We start from the raw sequence: 15,196 nt of genomic DNA, 5'->3' as shown, positions 1-15,196 counted from the left end.
ATATGATGCATAATTCAAATAACTTGCACTTAAAACTTTGGTTTCCCTTGAATGCTAATATTTCTAACCTTTCCTGTCACCATGGATGGTAAATGACATCATTTTCTCCCACACCTTTTTAAATCATCCATTAATGCATCTGAGGCAGCCATTTCAGTAAAAGCATTTATCGAACTGGAGAGCTGACTTCAGATAATAGGAATAAAATATAATGGCCTCAATCCCTAACAGAAATAGGACCTGCTATCCTTGGTTCACAGAGTGTACTAGCTTGTCTGTGAACTTTCATCTAAATTCCATAAAGACTTAACAGAGAAAACAGGAAGAATTGATTTTGGCTGTGGTTCCAGGAGGTTAGTACAATTTATCTATCATAAACAACTGCCTGAAAAGATTTCTTAAAATGTCATCAGTTCACTGACCTTAGATAACTGATAGTTAGATCCTCAGGCAGAGATAGCATGCTCGTCCCTGAGGAGCATCTCATAGCCATTACAACTACCAAACAGTTTTATAAGGCAGGTTTATAACCAAGTTCCTCTCAATTTTCAAAGGAGTAAGAAACTCTGTGACTTTTCTGTGATGCACAGTCTAGGCATGTCCCAATAGCTTTGTGAAGAAAGCCTGGTCCCTGAACCAGCCTGTTCTGGTGTACGATCTACAATCTCTAAGACTTGTCCTAGTGAGAAAACAATTAAACCCAGTGGTCCCTTATGATGCTTCTCTAAACCAGGGCATACTCAGACAACTGATCTCCCATGGGCAGTCCAAAAATGGTAGTCAAGAATGTGACATCTCACCCATCAGAATCACCTTCCTCTAAGACTTAATTGCACTGTTAGGGAAGCATCACTACCTTGACAGTTGCTGGTTCTCTTCATCCTAAGAAGGAAATCTCTTAGGAACTATGTTGGCTTGGTAGCAACAGACGCAGCCATAAGACATTAAACAAAGTCTTTACTGAAGTGATCAGCAGATTTCTCTTTTGCAGGTCAACAAGCAGATTATAGTCCTGCCCAAATTCCACCTTTTCCCACAAATGACCATAGAAGACAGAAACTTGTCAGTGAAGGTGGAAAAGTAGTGCACGCACTCCTACCTGGCACATGAAAGAGCTTACCTCCCAAGCCATGCCATCAGCATAGTCATATTTACAGATGGCCACGTGGACGGCCACCATAAGCTATGTGGAAATGGTTTTAAACAGATCATGCTTGATCTCAGAGTCTGGAATGTCTGACAGCTTCTCCAGTGCCCAATGTGAAAAAAAAAAGATGACTGGAGGATGAGCAGGTAAGGCAAGTTGTCAGACGTCAAGTGAACTACAGTATGGCAGACAAGGGTGCCTATGTGATTCTGAGAATATAACCTGGATCCTTTGAGTGGAGAGACTGTATAAACAGTTTACTTTATTTACTGCATTCACTTCAAAAATATTTTGCATTTTCTACTTCTTTATTGTAAAACTAATATATTTTCTTAATGTCTGTTGTATCTCGTGTTTGTGTTCTGTACCTGGGCAGTGACTGAAATCAGTTATTTAGGATAAATTCTATAAATGAGTGTTTCTTGCTAATGAAAAATACTGTTAACTGCTTGACTGTTTTGTGTTGTTCTATAATGTATACAACCTACTACTTTACATATGGAGCTTTTCTCCCCTGGCCTCCATGGAAAATGGGATTCTAGCCCACTCAGATTTTCCAAGTAAAGAAACAATAGGATCAATGCAGTACACTCATTTAAACGCAAAAACTAATTAAGAAATCAATTAGTTAACATATTCCAAAAAAATACCAGGTACCACTGACTGGAATGCTACATTCTTCTAGATACAAAGACAAGTAGACATAAGATAAGGTACATCTTTCATTTATAATGTACAGCTGCCTTATTACATTATTTGTCATTGTTGTACATGTAAATAATTTCTTTGTTACATTAAGTAAAACAGGTCTTATTTTGCAGCAGTTTGTCCCACTATTTTGTAAATTACGTAGCAAGTATTGAAGCAAGGTATAACCTATTTCATTATTACACAAGATTTGCTGATACATTGGTAATATCCAAAACAGAACAAGCTATTCTGCTATCTGACTAGACCTAAACTATCTAAATGTTGCTGGCCCATGTTGTTATTGACTCATCTGCCACTGTGATGGTGTGATAAATCTCAAAGGATGTTTCTTTTCTGATAAACAAGTCGCATAGAACCTACAGAGATAAATAGCCAGTCCTTATTAGTGCCATAGTTTATTTCATGTAAGGCTTCAAAACACGTTACTTCTGACAGAGCACATTAATCTTATGCTTCCTAATATTCCAGTATCAGCACATACAAATATCACCCTTGTAGTACACTTCATTCTCTGCTCAATAATGCTACAAAGGCCAGAACTGTAACAAGAATGTAACACACAAAACAATTTAACTTGCATTACTCAGAACAACTTCAATACTTATCAGTAATCAAGATTTAATAAGAAAATTTAAACAAGCACCTTGAAATGTTAGCAGCAGTTCTTTACTAGCCAACTAAATGATCACTGGTACACTCTTGGGAATACAACACTAGAAAACACATGTATAGTATAACATGTAATATAACAGACCTTCTGTGGTGCTTGTGGCTAATAATAAGAAGTTATGTTCTTACCATAACGTTCCATGTTAGTTGTCTTCTTCTTGCCTTCTTTCTTGCTGGATGGGTTTATACTATAGCTCGAGAGCTATTTTTACCAGCTCGAGGCAGCCCTATATCCCACAATACCATGCGCTAACTCCCCAGATCTCGTTGGCAGCTAACACATAGTATAAATATATTATTATTATCCTTATTTCCAATTACGGACTCCCTGCTGGTAACACTAAAGATACGGGGAAACCGTAAAGTATTGTATCACATGAAATAGAAGGACTCAGAGACCTTCAAGTCTGTCCAGGCTAGGGAGGAGGGAGAAGAAGACAACTAACATGGAACATTATGGTAAGAACATAACTTCTTAATGTTAAGTTGTCACTCCATTCTTGCTGGATGGGACAGCCCTAGCACCTTGGTCCTGGGTGTCTCAATGGAACAGACTCCTGAGGAACCAAAGTCAGCTCTATTTCTGGAGGCTATATCAAGTTTGTAATGGGCAATAAAGGTATGTTGAGAAGCCCATGTAGCTGCTGCACATATGGCATCTAATGGTAACCTTGCTTGAAAGGCTGTTGATGTTGATAGAGCCCTAGTTGAATGAGCCTTAGGCCTAGACGGGAGTTGCCTGTGTCTCAACTCGTAGACAAAGGTAATAATGGATGTCAAACATCTGGAAAGAGTAACCTTTGATACTGGAAGCCCTTTCTTCCCTTCAGCATAAGAGAGAAAGAGCTGATCTGACTTTCTGAGTTGTTTTGTCCTGTCTAGATAATACCGTAGTTGGCGATGAACATCCAATGAATGTAATTTCTATTCAGTCCTGTTTGAGTAGTCTGGGAAGAAGACAGGCAAGTCAATAGAGTGGTTTAGATTTGCTTCAGAGGAAACTTTCGGTAGGAAGGAAGGGTTTGTTCTGAGAGTTACACTGTCTTTATGAAAGACCAAATAAGGGGGACGGACAGACAAGGCTTGGAGTTCCGATACCCTTCTGGCAGATGTTATGGCTACTAAAAACAGAGTTTTCCAAGAAAGAAGCTTGAGGGAGCAAGAGGCTGCGGGTTCAAAGGGAGGCAGAATCAATGACGTTAGAACCAAATTTAAATCCCATTGTGGAGGCGGATCCTTAACGGGAGGTCTAAGCAAGAAGATCACTTGAGGAAGGCGTTACAGAGTTTGTGGGACATAATATTTGCTTCTGAGAGCCCCCCATGAAAATTAGCAATGGCCGCTAATTGTACTCTGAAAGTGGCCGACGATGACCCTGAATGAAAAAGCTCCGCCAGAAAGTCTAGAACCTTATGAATTGGTGCATGGAAAGGATCAAAGGACCTAGCTTGTGCCCAGAGCGAAGAACGCTTCCATTTACTCGCATAAGTCTTCCTAGTATTGGACTTATGGGAAGCAAGAATGATATCACGGAAAGGAAGAGAAATAAGGGGAAGCCTGGCTATGGCTGAAAGTGGAGCAACCAAGCTGTGAGGTTGAGAGAATGAAGAGACTGATGCAGCTTGCCCGTTAGATGGGTCAACAGATCCGGAATGGGTTCCAGATGCCAAGGCTGTTCCAGTAGATAACTGTGCAGGAATGGAAACCATACTTGTCAATGAGGATAATTTTGGATGTCAATGCGGTTGCTTTCTGAATTAATTGCGGAAATCAACGGTAGGGGGAAAGGCATATAGAAGACCCCGGGGCCAATCGTGAACAAGAGCGTCTCTGGGGGGATGGCCTGGTAGATGGAAGAGTGTGAAGAAGTCAAGGCATTTGCTGTTTTGAGTGGTTGCGAAAAGATCGCAGCAAGGCTGGCCCCACTTCTGAAATATTCTGTCTGCTACCGCTTGATTTAGAGACCACTCGTGAGGCATGAGGATTGTTCTGCTCAATCTGTCCGCTATGACGTTGGACTTCCCGGGATGTGCGTTGCTATCAGAAACCATTGAGAGGAAATCGCCCATTGCCAAAGTCTGAGTGCTTCTCGACATAGGGGGTAGGACTTTGTTCCGCCCTGCTTGTTTATGTACCACACCACAGACATATTGTCCGTTTGAATTGCTATAGTCCCTGAAGGGCTTGCAATGTTAAAAGCACCGCTCTCATCTCCAGGACATTTATGTGCAGGTGGCATTCTAATTGTTGCCATGTGCCCTGGACAGTCCTGCCCTGATAGTGTCAGGCAGGCATCCATTGTCACCGTGGCAACTGGGAGGGGAGAACAAAGGGTCTGCCCTGAAAGAGCTGAGGGGAAACCATCCACCAGGAGAGGTGTTTCTTGCATGATGGGGTTATCAAGATGTTGTGAGTCATTGGGAGCTGTTGAAAGGACTACTGAGAAAACAGCATCCACTGAAGGATTCTCATGTGGAAGTGGGCTAATGGGAGGAGAAGGATCGCCACTGCCATGAGGCCTAACGTTTTCAGCACTAACTTGACTTGAACTCTGTTGGACTGAAACAGAAACTGAACATTCCATTTCTGTGGTGTTTAACATAAAGTTTATACATTGACAAGGTGACAAGGAGGATTTTGCAAAATTTATAGAAATACCTAGATTGTTGCAAAGTTGAATAGTGTAATCCCTGGCCATTATAAGATGCTGCTTGGTGGTAGCGGAAATGAGCCAGTCGTCTAAATATGGAAACACCTGGAATCCTTTTTGTCTCAGGTGAGCCATGACCACTGCCAAGCATTTGGTGAACACCCAGGGGGCTGTGGTGAGACCGAAGGGCAGGGTTCTGAATTGATAATGACTGGCTCCCAGCCGGGCGGAGAAACCTCCTGGAGCGCCTGTGTATCTTTATATGATAGTGCGCTCCTGGAGGTCTCATCCAGTTGTCTCTGCCCAAAAAGGGTAGAATGGACTGCAGTGTTACCATCCGAAATGTTGTCTTTTGTACAGAGTTGTTCAATCTGCTGAAGTCCAAAATGGGTCTCCAGTCTCCTGTCTTTTGGTACCAAAAGAATCTGGAGTAGATTCGGATCCTAGCTGATCTGCTGGGACTGCCTGGATGACTCTTTTCTAACAGCTTTTTATTTCTAGCTGTGCCTGACCCCTTTGTCCCTGGTAGGGATCTTGGCGGTTGGACTGGAGGGGAAATGAAGGGAATTTTGTAACCCTCGGATATGATCGACTGTGCCCATTTGTCTTGGGAGAGGGATTGCCAGGCTTCCGGTACAGAGATACTGCCTCCAAAGGCGGACAGTCGGGCAGCCAGGGATGCTGAAAGGGTTGGTCAGGAAGGATTCCCTGGAACCCTGGTTCTGTGGACCCTCTGCCCCTGGGCGGTCTGTTATTGTTCCCCTCTGCCTCTGGAGGGACTCCCTGTGGTTTGTGGAACCAAATCTTTCCACCCTTCTGGCCCTTAGGATAAGGTCTAGAAGGTGTGGAAAAATGGACTCCCACGGCAGAGAGAGTCTTACCATCTTGCTCGCATCTGGTAAGGGTATTCTTCACCTGAGGTCCAAACAATTCTGAACCATCAAAGGGGGTGTTGGTGAAGGACGCCTTGAAGGGATCGGCAAAGTTACAGAGTCACATCCAAGCGTGACGTCTCAACGCAACACCTGTGCCAGCGGCCCTACTCGCTCCATCAGCTGCGTAGGAGATAAGCCGCATGGAGGAGTTAACAATGGAATTCAGGGTAGCCAGCTGGGAGTTCATCTTGTCCTGATAACCCGCAGCAGAAGGATCCTGTATGGTTTCACCCAGCTCTTTGAGCAAATCTAGCTGAAGGCGGGTGGAATGACATAAATAGTTCAGTGACCGCATGGCGAAGGTCGCTGAAGCAAATGTCCGCTTACCATACCTGTCCATGGTCCTGGACTCTTTGTTAGGAGGATGAACAGGTACAGAAGGATCAGCTAATTCCTTCTTAGTGGCTGCTGCTACCACCATAGCATCTACTGAAACACCTTTGGTCAGAAAGGATTTGTCCTCCGGAGCAGAAATAAATTTAGAGGGCCTCCTAGGGGTAGGTTCCATTGAGTCAGGAGCTGCCCACGCCTTTCTGGCCACTACTTCCATTAGTGGGTCAAAAGGGGGAGACACCCAGGAGGTGGAAGGACGAGATGCAAAAGCGCCAAGGTAAACCGACTCATCCTCGGAGGGTTTGAGAGTGGACCAATTTCCCCTCTGTTTCAGGATCTCTAGGATGTCTGAAAAAGAGACATCCTCAGAGGGGGATCTCGGGGAACCCTCCGACTCATCCAAGTCGGTGTCCGACGTGACAGACTCGGAGGAGTCTATGTGCTTCCTCTTGCACTTTCTTTTCCTAGGGGGTTCCCCTGAAGCTTCAGGGGAGGCCTCGGAAGAGGAGGAAACACCCAAAGTGGGTACGCTATGCTTTGGATCTCTGCTGTCAGATGCAGGAGGATGGCCAGAGACCGTAACAGGCACTGTAGAGGGAGGAGCTGCAGAACTTAACCTTGGAGTGGACACTGGGTCCAGCACGCTCCTCATCACTTCGAAGGCTCCCCTATCAGGTATCAAAGGCAGTCCCAGCTCTGAAGAGACCCGAACCGCTCCCGGCACCGACAGAGAAGGCTCCGAGAATGATGTCGGGGCTGAACTAACCAGAGCCGAAGCTCCGAGAGGGAGAGCGGGGTCGGACAAGGGTCCGATGCCACTTGCCCCCTCGGAGCCGACAATGGAGTCCCGGCGCCCAGATCTCTCCACGGAGGGAACCAATGAAGAAGTCGGAGCCAACGACGCTGGAGCCGAAGGTGGAAGTATCGGCTCCGACGTGGGCAAGGTTACGGTTCCGACAAACTCCAGCTCCGAACTCGAATGGTGAGTCGGGGGAGGAATCGATGGCGGTACCGAGGGAGCCACAGTCTGGTGAGACGGGCTTTGGAGCATTTGGGCTAGTGCCTGAGATTTTATGAGTCGACTGACTACCCTCTCAATATCGTGGTCGGAAAGCGTGGATGACCTGGATGAATGAGTCCTATGACTCCGCTCCAATAGGAGTGGTGATCTCGGAGCCGATTGGACGGATTCTAGCGAGGGGGATCTAGAGCGCTTGCGTGCTGGAGTCGGCTCAGATGCAGGTTTCGGAGCGGATACGACCTTGCTTGCTTCGGATCCGATTGGAACCGATGTCGAAGCCATCTCAGTTACACCAGTCCTCGACTCAGAAGCTGGAGCCGAGGGTTTGGCAGTTTTAGAGGACTTCCCCGAGCCAGACTTGGACGGGGAGTCATCGGGCTTCAATAAGCCCCTCAAGATGAGCTTATTATGATGCTCCTGCAGGACTCTTGAACTAAATCCATGACAGACGGAACAAGAGTCCTGCAGGTGTAAAGGCCCCAAGCAGTAGACGCAAGAAGTGTGACCGTCTGTCAGAGACATTTTCTGACAGCACAAGTCACACTTCTTGAATCCCAAGACCTTAGCGTCTTTGGACATAGTCCTAAATACAGAAAAAACACAGTCAGCCCACACACTCACTCAACTTATACCCAGAAGGGAGTTAAGGGGACTGACTAAAACACCCACACACAGACACTCTAAGGGGTGGGGGAAACTAAGCTAAAACCCGTAGGCCCGATGATAAAAAATTAACTAAAAGGAGGGGAAGAAGGGCTACAAAAGGGCTGTAATAAATAAAACTATCGATAGGGACCTAAGGTAGGAAAACTATCTTGAAAACTATCTGAAAAATAGCTCTATTGAAAAAACTCTCTTTTACTGACCTGAGCCGGTAAGAAAAGGCAACCTCGCAGTGAAGCGGCAAACGAGATCTGGGGAGTTAGCGCATGGTATTGTGGGATATAGGGCTGCCTCGAGACGGTAAAAATAGCTCTCGAGCTATAGTATAGGCCGAGTCGGAGCCGAGGATCGGCTCCGAACCCATCCAGCAAGAATGAAGGCGAGAGTGACAACTTAACATTGTGTTCTCTAGATTGTGCAACTAGATAGGAAAAATATTCAAATCTCACAATGGTGAAATTATGTGTGCAGCTTCAATATCAGGTACATATAGCTTCCTTTGCAGACATGCTGTTTTTACTTCCCCTCAAGGGAAAACTTTAAGTGGGGTGGGTTGGGGGTTAAGGTCTTCACCTCATACACACAAGATACAGCATTTGATTCTGACCCTGGGTTATTAGTTAGGCTTAAAATGGCTCTTCAGGAGTTAACCTAGTATTCACCTATGAATCTATGAGTCTATAATTTCTTACCTTTTTTGATGAAACATAACAATAAAAAAATGGTTTACCTTCAACATTTTGACTGTCACATCATCAAAACCACTTCTGCGAACTCGGAACTGCGACTTCTCAAAACCTCGAACACTGATATTCCGAACCACAAAATCTTGTCCCCTTTTTGACCCATGTTAGCACTTGTTTCTTATGTGGAGCAGTTGGAAATGTCGACATTTGCTTTTTTTTCAGCTTTCTGAAATTTCGGCAGTACAGATTTCACGGAAACTTTTGACAATGTGCACATTGCACTATGTGCTTTCAACATTTTGAAGGTAAACCAAAAAAACAATAGATTAACAAAATGAAAAACAATAATGAGTGCTTACTTTTCACTGTTGTCTTATAGCAAATGGCCCCATCTCGTTTCACTGTGCAATTGTCATATTTCCAGTTTCCTTTTTCATCTAGGTACATACAGTTGCCATCACGGCTGGCATTTTCAAATTGCTGTGACTTGTAATCAAATTGACTGCCATCAGCCCATTCAAAGTTTGAGCTTCTTTCCTGCAACAAAAAGAAACTTCCTTTACAATTATTTACAATAAGCATAAATCTTAATACAGATTAGATACACAGTTTAAGATAACACAAACAATTTTCTGACCAGTAAATGTAATTTTGATCATTTAAAACTGCATCTTAGCAACTGCCTTTCTGTCTTCATAGTATTTCAGTGAAATATGTTGTTTGTACTATATCTTGTAGCAGTCACATACATTTACTTTATATTCACATTTGTCAAGTTAGATAGTGATGCTTTGTTTGATGAAAACAATCTCTTGAAGCCCATTTCATTGATATTCCATGAGTCTTGCAGAAAGAGTAGAAAGGACTTACTAAAACACATTCTGAGAGTCCATCTTAGTTGGGTTATACAAAATCGAGCCTAAACCTGGCCGGAAAAAAGGAAATGAAACTGCATTTGCTTATGCTGCAGAAGTAGTTTACATCCCTAACAGAACCAAGATGCTATCCTCCAAAAAAGGAAGCCAATCTGGTGGTCCCCTGCCATAAACAAACTCTACAACAGATGAAAGAAACTGTTGACTGGAGGAACTCCCTGGTCATCCTCAGTAAGAAGCTGGGATCCCTCATAAAATCCTCCAAAGCTAGTTAAGAAAAGAAAATTGCCACTGATTCTAAAGACAACCACAAAGCATTCTACAGCTATGTCAAGAATCTCAATGGCAACACTCAGATCTGCTCTGCGTTACAGCAAAATGGCACTAAATATACACAACCAACTGATATTGCTAACATCCTGTCAGATAGGTTCACTGCTAACTTTACCCCCCTCTCACCCCCTAAAGGGCCCATTTCTATATCGGAAGAATGCAAAGTTCCTGTAATCATGGCTGCACAGGTAAAAACCACACCCTCCAAAGCCAAGAACACAGCATCCATGGGACCTGACAACATCCCAGGCTGTGTTCTACATGAACTACAGAATGAACTGGTACCCCAGCTAAGTATCATGTTCAGTCATTGCCTCACCTCAGGTTTTTTACCTACGGAATGGCGCACAGCGATGGTTATCCCACTCCACAAAGGGGGAGCCACCACGGACCCTGGAAACTCCCGCCCCATTAGCCTGACGAGCCTGGTCTGCAAGGCCATGGAATGTATCATCATCCAAACTCTGGACCCCACCCAGTTTGGGTTTGTAAAAGGCAGATCATGTCTCCTAAATCTGATAGACTTCTTTGAAGCAGTCACCAAAGCCGTAGATGAGGGTAAGGTGATTTACACAGCCTATCTAAATCTTGCCAAGGCTTTCAACACCATCCCCAACTCTGGAATTATAGATAAACTCACTAAACTAGGTATAAATCCCTATGTCACAAGATGGGTTGCCACCTGGCTCACTGACAGAACCCACACTGTAAAAGTAGCAGACTCTAAATCTGACTTCAGACCAGGGACAAGTGGAGTACCACATGGTTCAGTCCTGGGTCCTCTCCTGTTTGGTATCTACTTCTCTAAAGTACAGGCTAACACAGAAGGTCTTTGGCTAATGAAGTTCGCAGATAACTGCAAACTAGGAGCCATAATCGAAACTCCTAATGATGTGGACATCTTACAAAAGGGCCTCACTAAGACAGATGCCTGGAGTCAAAGCCATGGCCTCAAGCTCAATGCCAAAAAGTGCACTGTCACCCCTTTGGTAAAAACTCTGCACCCATGAAATACCACACAGTCGGTAGTCTACTTAATGCTGAAAGTATGATAAGAAACCTTGGGACATAGGTGGACAGTAGTCTCTCCTTTGAAAATCACATCGCCACAGTAGTCAGGAAATCCTTCTACATGGCACACCTCATCACAAAAGGTTTCTCATCCAGGAAAAAAGAGGTCATTGTTCCCCTCTATTCTTCACTATTTAGAGCCATTATAGAGTACAATGCCCCTTTTGGTATGTACCTCACAAGACATCTACAACTGGAAAGGCCACGCCACAGAAATACCTCACAAAGAGGATTACCGGCCTCAAACAGATGCCCAACGCAGAATGTCTCAAAAAACTCCAGCTTTACTTCGTTGCATATCGCCTAGTCAGAGGCGATCTCTGCCTACCATACAAAGCTATGTCAAACCTAGAGTTGTTGGACATGCTCCACTTAAAGAAATCCCAATCCCTCCAAGCTACACGCTCTAGGGACCTAAAGCTTGTCACCATAATAAACAGAACACGCTGGAGGGATAGATTCCTGTCCCACAGACTTCCCATACTCTGGAATCAACTACCTATCTATATCAAACAAAGCTCCTCATTAGCATTCTTCAAGAAAAATCTTGATGATTGGATGGGAAATAGGAAATTCATCCCGGGGATCAATTCTGTGGCTCTGCTCGACAGGGGCGCAGGAAAATAATTTTCTTGGGTGGCAAAAGCCAGGGTACCTTTTTGGCTAGGCTTATATAGGCCCTAGGGCCAATAGCCTAGTACCTACCTATGAACATTTTCAGACTAATTTTAGATTTCTGTCACAGGTCATAATACTTCCACTGTTTTCCATAAAAAGAAGTTATGTCTTACAATAATTTCCATCTGTACTGTTGATCCTCGTTCAGTAATTACGCCTGGGCTATCGGTTTCGACCTCGGAACCAAGCCGGCCATCTTCCAAGCCACAAACTCTCGAGCTAAACTCTTACCCACAATTCCCCTCTCCCTGTTACCTCAGATTGAGTTTGCAAGTCAAAGAAAGTAGAGGCTACCTCTGGTCAAAGGACCTAACGGAACCAGATGATGAAATCCACTATAAGCCTCAGGAGGGGGAAGGAGGGAGGGTCGTAATGACTGAACAAGGATCAACAATACAGATGGAACGTTATGGTAAGACATAACTTCTTTATCTGATATTGTTAATCCTCGTTCATTCCTTACGCCTGGGACAGAGTCCCCAGCTACCTTTATTCCTGGGAGGCTCTCATGGAAGGACATTCCTGAGCACCACTGAACCAAAGGATGCTCTTCCTCTGGAGGCCAAATCCAATTTGTAATGGCTGATGAAGGTATGAAGTCTAGTCCAAGTTGCAGCTGCACAAATGTCAGGTAAAGAAGCACTAGCATGGAAGGCAGCAGAAGTTGCTACCGATCTAGTGGAATGAGCCCTTATGGCTGTAGTCAGAGGGATATTGTGAGTTTTGTGAATAAATGTTACACAGTCTTTTAACCATTTAGCCAATGTGACTTTAGAAACAGCACATCCAAGTCTAGGCCCAGGATAGGCCAGGAATAGCTGATCTGATCTGCGAGAAGCTTTAGTTCTGTCTAGATAGAAACAAATTTGCCTGTGAATGTCTACGGTATGTAAACAATACTCTCTTTTGTTAAAATGACTGGGAAAGAAAACTGGCAATTCAATGGATTGGTTAATGGACATTTCAAAGATCACTTTTGTCAGGAAGGAAGGATTAGTTCTCAATGACACTCTATCTTTATGAAAGATCAAGTAGGCCATTTGATGCATAGAGCTTGAAGTTCAGAGATACGTCTGGCAGAAGTAATGGTGACCAAGAACAAAGTTTTCCAAGAAAGAAACTTAAGGTCGCACGAAGAAGCTGGTTCAAAAGAAGACATTGTCAAAGCTTGCAGGACTAATGACAGGTCCCATGGCTGGATAGGTTCTCTAAAAAGGGGGTTTCAAATGATTTACGCCTTTTAGAAAGGTCTTGCATAATTTGTGTGACATAAGGGAAGAGTCATGGACACCATTGCGAAAATTAGATATTGTGGCCAAATGAACTCGAATGGTAGAAGAGAGTGGCCAGATTGGAATAAACTGAACAGGTATTCCAGTACTACCGACACTGGTGCTGAAAAAGGGTCTATCCATTTTTCCTTCAGTCAAATGGTAAACTTTTTCCACTTGCTGAGATAAGTAGTTCTGGTGGAAGAGTTATGAGATGCAATAAGAATGTCACGTACTGGGGAAGAAAGATCAGTCTGCCTGGCAATCACCAGAAGTGGAGGAGCCAAGTTGTGAGCTTCAGGCTGTTCAGGTTGGGGTGAATCAGGTTCTGCGGATGGGAGAGCAAGTCCGGAGTTGGATCGAGAATCCATGGTTGATCTAGAAGGTGAGGCTATAAGAAGGTGACCCAAATTTGAAGAGGCCAATATGGAGCAATGAGGATATCTTGCTCTTCAACCGGTGGGCTTTCTTCAGGAACTGGGGAATGAGAGAAAGAGGGGGAAAGGCATAAAGCAGACCCAAGGGCCAATCGTGGACTAGAGCATCCCTGGGTGACTGTTCCCGAGGGGGAATCAGGGTGAAGTAATTGTTGCATTTGTAGTTGGTTGGGGATACAAAGAGGTCGCCGCAAGGGAGACCCCAGTGGTTGAAAATCTCCTCCACTGTAAGAGGATTCAGAGACCACTCATGTGGTTGGAAAATGCACCTGCTCAATCTGTCTGCTATCACGTTGGAACTCCCGGGAATGTGCGTTGCTATTAGAAAGTGGTTGGTAGCCATCGCCCATTGCCATATCCTCATGGCCTCGCTACAAAGTGGGTAGGATTTGGTTCTGCCTTGTTTGTTGATGTACCAGACTACAGCCATGTTGTCCGATTGTATTGCAATAGTCCCTGATGGAAGGAGGGGATGAAATGCTTGTAACACTAGAAGCACCGCCCTCAGTTCTAGGACATTTATATGCAGATGGGTCTCTAGTTCCGACCACGTGCCTTGGATTGTCTTCCCCTGAAAAAGCCCCCCCCCCCCACCCCATCAGGGAGGCGTCCGTGGTCACTGTGGCTTTGGGCTGTTGGGGTGTGAAGGGGCAAGACCATTGTGACGGGTTCTGAGACATCCACCAAATCAAGTCTTGTTTGCATCTCTGAGTCACCCGAATCTGGGATGATAGAGGAAACTGAAAAGGGTACCACTGGGTGAGTAGTAATCATTGTAAAACCCTCATGTGTAATCTCGCAAGGGGGACAATGGTGATGGAAGCTGCCATGGAACCCAACAGCTGGAGAAGAGAATGTGCTCTGGATCTTTCCCTTGAGAGGATGGGTATGAGTTGTTGTTTTATCCTTAAAATTCTGTACTCTGTAATTGATGCCGTGCAGTTCTTTGTATCCAACAGGACCCCAATGAATTCTATGGATTGGGATGCGGATAGGTTGGATTTTTGCCAGTTTATAGTTACACCTAGCCTTTCTGCGGTGTGAAGAGAGTATGCCAAGGCTTCTTCCAATAGATGTCTGGTGGGGGAGGTGATAAGCCAGTCGTCTAGGTATGGAAACACCCGGAATCCTTGGAGTCGCAGGTGAGCTGTGACAACTGCCATGCACTTTGTGAAAATTCTGGGAGCTGTAGAGAGTCGAAGGGCAGTACTCGGAACTGGTAATGACTGGCTCCCGCATGGAAGTGAAGGAATCTTCTCGATGGTCTGTCCACCTTTATGTGGTAGTATGCATTTTGAAGATCTATAGAGCACATCCAATTGCCTGCCTCCAAGAGTGGGAGGATAGATTGTATTGTGACCATCCAGAATTTCTGTACCTCTATGAATTTGTTTAGTACACTGAGATCCAAAATTGGTCTCCAGTCCCCGGATTTTTTTGGCACCAAAAATAATCTTGAGTAGAATCCGGATCCTATCTGGCATCTTAAAGATCTATAGAGCACATCCAATCACCTGCCTCCAAGATGGGAGGATAGACTGTATTGTGAGCATCCAGAATTTCTGTACCTCTATGAATTTGTTTAGTACACTGAGATCCAAAATCGGTCTCCAGTCCCCGGACTTTTTTGGCACCAACAATAATCTTGAGTAGAATCTGGATCTTATCTGGTCTGGTGGGACTATTTGGGTGACTCTTTTTCTTAGCAGCTTTGAA

The 15,196-nt window shown here is 44.5% G+C and overlaps 1 protein-coding gene across 1 annotated transcript in view; it reads right to left on the bottom strand.

The window, feature by feature from the left end:
* Positions 1-15,196, bottom strand: part of LY75 (lymphocyte antigen 75) — a 3,856,564-nt gene that overhangs the window by 349,470 nt on the left and 3,491,898 nt on the right. The window contains exon 31 of the mRNA XM_044074746.1: positions 9,175-9,352. Within this exon, the coding sequence (XP_043930681.1) occupies positions 9,175-9,352 (178 nt within the window). The remainder of the gene's footprint in view (positions 1-9,174; positions 9,353-15,196) is intronic.

This window comes from Protopterus annectens, chromosome 6.part0 (genome assembly GCF_019279795.1).
Source record: "Protopterus annectens isolate FY-2018-M chromosome 6.part0, PAN1.0, whole genome shotgun sequence".
Classification (NCBI taxonomy): Eukaryota; Metazoa; Chordata; order Ceratodontiformes; family Protopteridae; genus Protopterus; species Protopterus annectens.
Note: the sequence above shows the minus strand (reverse complement) of the source record. Positions and strands in the feature narration are given on the sequence as shown.